Genomic DNA, 9,652 nt, shown 5'->3' on the forward strand with positions numbered 1-9,652 from the left:
TGCAAACAAAAGTAGATGGAGGAATTGTTTTGGACAGCTTTAAAAAAGGATTAAGCAAATTCATAGAGAATAAGGCTGTCAATGGCTACTAGCCATGATGACTATGCTCTACTTCCAAATACCAATCGCTGGAAACCCCAGGAGGGGAGAGTGCTCTTGTGCTCTAGAATGCTGGACTAGATGGGCCTTTGGCCTGATGCAGCAGGGGCTTTCATGATTTATTTGTTTGTTTGTTTATTATTTGGTTTATATCCCGCCATTCCTCCCAGCAGGAGCCCATCTTATACATCTGAGCATCCTGCACCCATACCTCTGTATCTCTTTGGCACAATCCTGTACTTCTCGTCCTCTACTGATTCAAAGCATAAGTATAACAGGATTGAAAGTATATTCTTTCCCTGACTCTCTTTGCCCCAATCTTCCTCCCTGTTCTCTGCTGTAGGCACCTCAAAGCAGAGGCCTTTCATTTCTTCACTGCTCTGTACTGTATCCATTATACTGTATATACCCAGTCCTATTTCTTCCTAACCAGCCAAAATGTGCATTGCATCCATTAAGTATTGATGCCTCTTTTTTTCCTGTAATTTCCTGCTGAAATCCTGTAACTTTTCATACCACAAAATGTTCCAGTTTATTTTTGCCCCATTTTTGTTGTGCTGTAGCCCCTCTGGACAGCAATAATGGGGTAGCATTGGAGAAGTGTCTCAGAACAAACTGAAGTAGAATGAATCCACCACTAATGCACTATTACCGTGTCAAGCACATGTTGCAGGATACACCTGCAATAAAACACTAGCCTGGAGTGGTCCTAAGATGGCTACTGTTCTGGGAGTTTTGTGTCAAACATCTGGGATTTTCCAAATTCCTAACCCTAACCCTAACCCTAACCCTCTTGACTATCATTTCCTTAAGTTTCTGCGACTGTGCATTAAGCTTATATATTCAGAAACCAGAAGGATTGCTAACGGCCCTGATCCACTATACCCGGGAGGTCCACAGAAAAGGCATGCGGAAGGATGGGACATGCGCACAGCGGTTGGGCGCGATGCGATGGCCTGCCTCGAGGCGGTGCTCCCAGCAAGGAACCCCACATGTGCTTCTTGGAGCAAAGGTTGGCTGCGGCGAGGGGCATTGGGATAGCGGGTATGCAAAACAGAACTCACTGCCGGGCGAACCACAGGAACGTAAAGCGAGGGACCGAACTCCGTGAACACGTGCGCTAACACCCTTTTCACACAGGACAATGGCGCAAGTGCGCTTGGTCGGAAGTGAAGTAAACCGCCGATTTCCGGTTGCGATGGCTACCTCCTCTATCCCTTGCAAGTCTATCAGTTGTGCGCATGCGCTTCATCGGTTGAACGCACAAACGTGGAATGGAGGTTACAGTGTTTTTGACTCTAGTCCAGCTCCACCTACGACTTTTAAGTTTGTGCCTTGTCCAGCTGAGGGATGCTTTCCTTCAGTTCCGCTCGGCGGAGCAAGAACGGGAGGCGGAGGATTTCCAGCTGCTTCATAAGATATGGAAGAAAAGCCGCAAGCAGCTTCAGGACCGCAATAAACGTGGGAGATCCTCTTTGAAAACTTTTGCGGCCATGGCCCAACATGCCTTGGGTGGAAATATCCCTCGAGGGGTTTGGGTTCGCGATCGTGCAAGATCATGGTGGGAGACCGAAGTCTTGCAACACTCGGACGACGACCTTTGGCTGGCCAACTTCCGTATGACTCGGGCTACCTTGTACGAAACGGCTGATCTCCTTCGTCCCCATCTTGAAAGACAAGGAACCAACATGCGTAGTGCCATCCCAGTAGAGAAGAGGCTGGCTGTTGCTGTGTGGTGGCTGGCAACAATGGAGTGTTACCGGGAGGTGGCGGTGAACTTCGGACTGGGAAAGTCTACCATTGGGGAGATTGTCGTGGAGGTCTGCCTCGCGATAGAGCATGTTCTTCTGTCCAGAACTGTCAATATTGGAAATCCTCAGGAGGTAAGTTTGCCTGCAATTACTTTTGGCATGGAGTATCACTGTTATGGTGATTGGAGTAGCGCGAAATCGGAAAAGCGGCACCGCACTGAAGCTTGCACCCCTTTTTCTTCCAGATTATGAATGGCTTCCTGAAAATGGGTTTCCCGCAGGTGGTTGGGTTGGTCGATGGATGTCACATTCCGATAATGGCTCCAGCGGGACAGGGAGAGGAATATATCAACCACAAGGGTTTTTACTCCATTTTACTGCAAGGGACTTGTGACCATACTGGTCGTTTCATTAACATCGAGGTGGGTTGGAGTGGCCGGAATCATGATTCTTTTGTTTTCCGCAATTCTGCCATCTTCCAAGTGATGGATGCCGGACTGTTCGTTCCTGGCAATCCCAGCATAACTATCCGGGGTGTCCTGGTTCCTCCCCTCATCCTTGCTGATGCCGCCTACCCAATGCACCGTTGGCTCATGAAGCCCTACGGGGGCCATCTAGACAATTTCCAGATGGGTTTCAACCGGGTGTTCAACCGCTGCAGAAATGTGGTGGAAAGAAGTTTTGGGCATTTAAAGTCAAGATGGAGACGTCTCACCGCTCGGCTCCCTGTGGCTGAAGAAAATTATGTTAGTGTTGTCACTTCCTGCGTTGTGCTGCGCAACATCTGCGAGAGCCGCGGACACATTCTCCACGAGGAAATTGACGTGTCTGACCAATTGGAACTACCTGCATATGAGGAGCAGTCCCGGCGAAGTGACAACTCAAATGTATCCAGGGGGAATGCTGTTAGAGCTGCCATTGCTCGGTATATAATAGAGAGCAATCTTTAGCTGTGTTGATTCCAGCACTTCCCAAATAAACGTCACCGATATGCACACACACGTCTGTTTTATTATCTGTGGTTTGGGAAGTGGGGGGGGTGCTGGCCCGCAAGTGGCCCATGCGGCGCCCTCAGCAAAAGCATCGTTAGTGGCCCCCACATTTTTTCACTATTTCTATGCCGCCGTCCTCAATACGCTGGCAAGTGCTGTCTGTCGCAGCTGGTGAATGGGCGGCAGGCAGCACAAGGAAAGCAATCATGCGTGGCATTCAAAGCCCGCCAAAAAGGCTGAAGCGCACGCCTCTTCACCAGTAGTGAACGGGGAGGGGGGAACCTGCGGCGGGACGCAGCCAGGGAGCGAGAAGTTCCCCAGAAGTGGTAACCGACGAGCAGGGATGCATGGCTTTGGCGGGAAACAAACCCGCTGCAGCCAGGCTTCTCGTCGCACACAAAAAACACCTGCACTAAATGGTATCCGCCACTACAGCACCATATTAGCCCTGCAGGTCTACCAGTCTGTTCCAATGTTCCTAGGATGTCGGTTTGTTATAGCCTGCCACGAATTAAATTTTTCCCCTACAACTGCATCCTTGGTTCTATTTTTTCCTCAACTGTGCTTTCATGGAATAGCATTATTGTGCTAATCCGAAATGGTTGAACAAGCCCTTCACACTTCCTTAGTCCGTTCCCGGTTCAAGCAGCTGAACGCCGACTTTTTTAATGCCAGGGAGGCATCGAGAGGAGCCCCCCCCACAAGAGACCGCAGTATTTCAAGGAACTGTACAGCTTGTGGAAGGAGGGGGGCGTCCTTCATGGGAGGATCGGCGGCCTGATGGCAAGCACACGGATCCAAGGTGTTAACCCAACGTTAATTGTTTTTGCAGGGAATGTGTACTGCTTGCGCTCCACTTTGCACTCGTGCACACTGCCCTGTGTTGGGGCCACAGTGCATGCCTCAGACTTCACCTCATGTGTGGGCAAGGGGAATGTGAGAATTGACCCACTATTGCCAGTAATGAATGTGTTGCCTGCCGGCTTCCTGAAAACAAGGTGGTGCACAACTCACTGCTTGTCCAGTCATGCCAATGAGCATTTGGCTGTGATTTCACAATTACCTTCTCCACCCACAGTGCGTCCCACAACAGCAGACCCGCTATCCTCTGGAGAGGAAGAGGTGTTGGAGGAAAACCCAGAAGGTAGGTCCGGAAGAATAATGGTTAGCGCCCAGACACATGCAGGACAGTGCAAAAACTTACAATGTACTTACAGCTGTTGATGCCACATGGAGGCTGCTGCCATAAAAATAGGGCATTGTGAGCGAAGCTGGCTTGCTATGCGCCCAGTAGCTAAGGGCCCATGTGCTATGTCCCCAAACTTGCATGCGTTCAGTGGGTCCTGCAGCCCAGCATTGCTTTCTGGAACCCTCCCTCAGTCCCAACTCCATTGTCTAACAGCTGTCATACTGCTGATAAACAGTTAAAACAAGTCTGTGGGGCCCCCCTCAGTCCCCATTCCATAGCCTAACTGTTGTGTTATTGCATAGTAACGTTCACAACTCATTTGGGACCCCTCCCTCGGCACCCACTCAATGGCATAACCACAGCCCTGAACAGTTACTCTTTTGAACTACAGGTCCCACAGGCCTGATCCAGTGGCAATGCTTGCTGGGGCTGGTGGGAGTTGCAGTTTTAAAAAGCAAGTTTTCCAGGCTGTGAGCATAACTGCTGCCTTATTGCCGAGGCCTAGTTTCAAGTCATTTGGGACCCCTCTACTTCCTGGGACCCCATTCCATTGCCAAAATGTTGCATTATAACTGAGTAATGTTTAAAACTCATTTGGGACCCCTCCCTCGGTACCCGCTGAATAGCATAACCAGAGCTTGGACCAGTTGCTCTTTTGAACTATGGCTCCCATCGCCCCAATCAAGTGGCTATGCTGGCCGGGGCTGCTGGGAGTTGCAGTGTAAAAAAGTAACTTTTCCAAGCTCTGACCAGAAGTGCTGCCTTATTGCCGAGGCCTGTTTTCACATCATTTGTGGCACCATTCCATTGCCTAACTGTTGTGTCATTGCCGAGCACCCCTCCCTCGGCCACCATTGCGTGGTCAAACGTTTGTGTTAGTGCAGAGGGCCAGTTGCCAACATTCCCCCCCTCCTTCCCCTCTCGTTCGGGTGTTGGAATGCTATGCATTCAACGAGAAGAGCACAAGTTCTTCTTTGTTAGAACAAAGTTTATTATGAAAGTGCACTCTAACTGGAACCCTCCTTTGCTTCTTCTGCGTTGGAAGGAGATTGTAGGTACATTGTAGGTACATTGTGCAGAGCGGGAAACCACATGAAGGCATCCATACAAGAACCAACGTACAAAAAAGTGCCTTGTTGCGCTGTGCCAACTACATTAAAACATGACAACAGAACTTTGTAAACATTTAAACAGCTGTGGTGGGAAACAAGACCAGCAGCCAAAGGAGCATTACTTCCAAACGTTCGAACTGCAGGAACAATGCGCGGGTGGATCAGATCAGCTTGACGATCGTACCCAAGCTTGTCCCCCAGTCATGGCATGTATCTTTGACCTGGAAATGTTGCTTGCATCCATAGTGCATGAGATCCCCATGGGAAGAAGGGCAGGGTGACCCACTGACCGACAGTTGCAAACTGCCATTTGTGCCCTTGCTCCAGGAAATGACACCACGGAAGAGATACCTCAGACTTCCGGTGTATGTTGCGCTGTACTGTTATTGGCCAGTGTCACCACATATAGCCACAGATCACAAAGACTAAGGGCTATATGGCTGGGGCTTCCGAACACGTCTAGCTCTGCGAGCGAGTACAGGAGTGGACGTCAGAGGCTGCAGTGATGCAGGCTGCCATAGGGAGGAACAGGGGTTGGTGCAATTTGGGTTTGCAGAGTCACCAACTTGACTTGGGGGGCACATGGGACCACACAATGATGTCGATTGTGGTGCATCGATGATGGTGTCATCATCGGAGCCCAAACTGGATGCCGTGCAAGTCTCTGGAAAAGATTGCAAGGGGGGGCAGGGACCTGTTGCATGGAGTGAGCTGGCGGAAGGGCTACAATGTGGCAGTTTGGAACTGATGCTGTCGTGCCGGTTTTCCTTCCCTGTTGCCTTTCCAGGCTTTCTGCCCTTGGCACAAGCATTTGCTTTAACGCTTGCGGGTGCCCTCACGAGCCGACCCAGTGGCACGCTTGGAACTTGGCCCACTGTTGTCAGCGTACTGTTACTGACATTGTTGACGCTTCCGGTGCTGTGTTCCTGGAATGTTTGTGTCAATGTTTCCAGGCTGGAAGCTATGCCACTTACTGTAGAAACAATTCCGTCCATTCTATCCATGTACCGGTTTCTGTCAAGCCTGCTGTGCTCTGCCCTTGCATTGTTCTCCCTCAGAATTGCCATGAACTCTGCATGTCCCCTTGCTGCCGCTCTGTCCCTCCTACGACTGTCCTCTTTCGCTTCGTCCAGTATCGCAAGAAGGAGGGCCTCCGTTCGGCTTCCTTTTGGCCTCCTCCTCCGAATCTCTGCCAAACGAACAGCGGGGGACATGGTCACAGTGGGGTTGTGTACAGCTGGGTCTGTGAATGGAGCAGCGCCAAAAGTTAGCAGTGTTGCCTTAAATGAGTGAAAGAATGAATAACTAAGTACAGCTGACATGCACACACACATGGAACACCTGCAACAATGCTACATACCACACTGTGAACGAAGGTCTTGCGCATCCACATCTTCTGTTTCAGCTACGGCTTCCAAACCTAGACCAAAAAAAAGCACCGTAAATATTGAGCCAGAGAAACAGGGACGGATAGACAAGCTGCAGCGCTAATGCTGTTCGCAGTTCCTATGACATGGAACGGCTCATTCGGTGCGGCTATTGGCCCGGGGAATATAATAAATTCCCAAATATGGGATACAAGGAAGTTTGCCTTGTTGTTGTCCACATGGGCCTTCAGCTTCTTGCACCTCTTCTGGGTCTTCAGCAGCAGCTGTATCGGCCACTGTAACATAGATAAGTCGGCCAGCAAGCCTTGAATACAGACAAGAAACCCGCGAAGAAAAGTCTTCAGTATGAAAGTAAGAGCATCCACCGAGCAACCTCAGTGTACAGCATTTGTGGTTTTCAATACAGCGTTGCCTCCACTCATCCTTGCTGTCACCAGTGTTTGCCTCAGGAGAAGCTGCTGATGACTCACCCAACAGTCCACATTCCTCCAGGTCACTTCTGTTTATGGTGGTCGATTCACTTTGCCTCGACGATCCCACGTGGACTGCTGGTGGCAAAGGTGTGGTTTCCGTGCAGGTCTTGCTAGAGGGTGGAGTCTGGGCAGCGTCATTGCTGTTGCGCACATGCAGACTTCTTGCCACTCGTAGCGGAGTCACGCTGGCATCCCTCGCAGAATGTTGTGCAGTTGCTCAAAGTGTGGGCATGTGGTCCTGCTGTTGCCGGATTTTGAGTTGTGCGCTACTACCCTTCTGTACTCCGCTCTCATCACCTTGGTCTTGTTTCTGCACTCCGTGGCCATTCGGCCATGGCCTCTGCTCACCATCTGTTGCGCAACGCCTTCAAAGGTATCCATGTTGCGGGGGCTGCTCCTCAACAGTCCTTGCACCTTCGATTCGCCCCACATGTCCAGCAAGCCCATGACCTCACAGGAACCTCAGCTGGGACCTCTGGCCCCACTGGCACGTTCATGGGCCTCAACCTGATGGGAGCGTTCTCCTGGCGGTTCCATCCTTTCTCTTCTGTTCCTTTGCCTGTGCAGGGGCTTCTGGGGTGACACTGCTGGCCCTGCAGGAAGTGCTGCGTAGGCCAAGCGCAGAAGTATGCAGGAAATGTTCAAGGCTGGAAAATAAACACATAAATATGTCTGTGTCCTCTCTCTCTCTCTGTCTCTCTCCCTCTCTCTCTCCCTCCCTCTCTCTCTCCCTCTCTCCCTCCCCCTCCCCCTCTCCCTCCCCCTCCCCCTCCCCCTCTCCCCCTCCCCCTCCCCCTCCCTCTCCCCCTCTCCCCCTCTCCCCCTCTCCCCCTCCCCCTCTCTCCCTCTCCCTCTCTCCCTCTCCCTCTCCCTCTCCCTCTCCCTCTCCCTCTCTCTCTCTCTCTCTCTCCCTCTCCCTCTCCCTCTCCCTCTCCCTCTCCCTCTCCCTCTCCCTCTCCCTCTCCCTCTCTCTCTCTCTCTCTCTCTCCGACCATCTACCTATCCGTGTGTCTATGTACCTATCAATGATAAATGGATGTCGACCCCTATACATATACATGTACAGGAGTAACATATACACAACCTGTACGGCATTGGAGTAGTTTTTAAACACACCCCTAGCACGTCTATCTACCATTACTTGCAGGGGCAGCAGTTTGTGTGTGCATTCCAGGGAGCAACCTCCTCTTCATGCCAACCGTATCTAAGCGGCCATATTAGCTGTTTAGAAGAGTCTGCTTCCAAACCACAGCAGATGGCAAAGGTGCATTAACTATGGGAGAGGCACAAAGCATGGGCAGAAAACTGACCATGAAAATACTTGCAAGTGCATGGCTCACGTCTGCTGCGGCGTTACAAACAGCACGGGAAGTAAACGAGCACTGTCTGTGGTTAACATTGGTGTTAAAAACTGCTGCATCGCCCTCCGGTTACGAAACCTGGAGACCACCAGCACCAATCGCTCCCCCTAGCACGTTCCCCCCCCCAAACTTTGGAATTCTAGGGCAAGATCAAAGGGGAACATCCAGCGGGCAGGCCTTCCCTTGGCCGCCACACGGCGCCACGGGGGAAATGCAGAGTTGGGTCCCCCCCACATTCTACCTTGCTTTCAATCCTCCCGCCCAGAATAAGCCGGCAAGCGCTGCCTGTAAACGTGCTGCACAGCTGATGAGCGGGCGGCAGGCAGCACAAGGAACCCACGGCAGGGCATTCGAACCTCCCGCCTAAAAGAGTCACGCACACCCGCTTCACAGCGGATGAGCGGAGAGGGGAAAAGCTGCTGGCGAGACCGCATGTCTACCTCTAAGCGGGATGGGTTTGCAGCTATTTACTGTGCAGTGAGCTAACTTTACAAGGGTACAGGGGCAAATCAACAGCAATGAACAGCAGCCACCAACAATGGAGGGATGCAGCGGGCGGGCCAGCCATTGACCCAGGAAAGGGCTGTGGCGGTTCAGCGCGAAGGAGGGGCACGCAATAGCCGAGGAACTCTTCTGACCTGAGAGTTGCACAACACAACACCATCCACAAAGCAGGCGGCATCAGGATGATCGATGGCCAGAGTGGCGCCTTCGAAAGTGAACAAATGTGCGATGGCGGGCAAACGCTTTTCCACCATGACTTCCTGCTTCTGCGCAAACCTGCATTTCCGCACCTGCGCAGTATATCCAACAGCACTGATTGGCCACTTTTTCCCGGGCGATGTTTCCACACAAGCGCAAACGTGCAAAGGACGGGATTGGCTGGAAAAGAGGAGGGGGACTGGGGAACCGCCCCAGGACCGCCCATGCAACAGCGTCATCTCTTAAATCCGCGGTATTGCGTCCGAGCGGCCGAAGGAACCGCGGATGATTCACGCTTTTAAAAAGTGTATCGCATTTTCTGCGGTTGTGCGAAAGCGGATTTAACCACGCGAAAACACGCTTTTGCACTCGGCGTCATCAGGACGACCGAAAAATAATGAGAACACAAAGCGGTCATGTCACACATTTTGCAGTCGTCTGGATGAGCCCTTGGAACATACATCTTCTATGTTTCTCAAACCTTATAACACTATACTGATCATTCAAACTGTAAGACATTTACATATGAAGTTACCTATATGATCTTATAATAATGCTGTAGATGTCATCTATCTAGATTTCAGC

General features: G+C 51.3%; 1 protein-coding gene across 1 annotated transcript; it reads left to right on the forward strand.

Annotated features, from left to right (window-relative positions):
* The first annotated feature begins 1,045 nt into the window (after positions 1-1,045).
* Positions 1,046-6,414, forward strand: LOC133370827 (uncharacterized). Its single transcript, XM_061597698.1, has 5 exons — positions 1,046-1,111; positions 1,443-1,982; positions 2,096-2,737; positions 3,921-3,986; positions 6,202-6,414. The coding sequence occupies exons 1-5, from the start codon at positions 1,046-1,048 to the stop codon at positions 6,412-6,414; spliced, it is 1,527 nt and encodes a 508-aa protein (XP_061453682.1).
* The last annotated feature ends 3,238 nt before the right edge of the window (positions 6,415-9,652 follow it).

This window comes from Rhineura floridana, chromosome 15 (assembly GCF_030035675.1).
Source record: "Rhineura floridana isolate rRhiFlo1 chromosome 15, rRhiFlo1.hap2, whole genome shotgun sequence".
Classification (NCBI taxonomy): domain Eukaryota; kingdom Metazoa; phylum Chordata; class Lepidosauria; order Squamata; family Rhineuridae; genus Rhineura; species Rhineura floridana.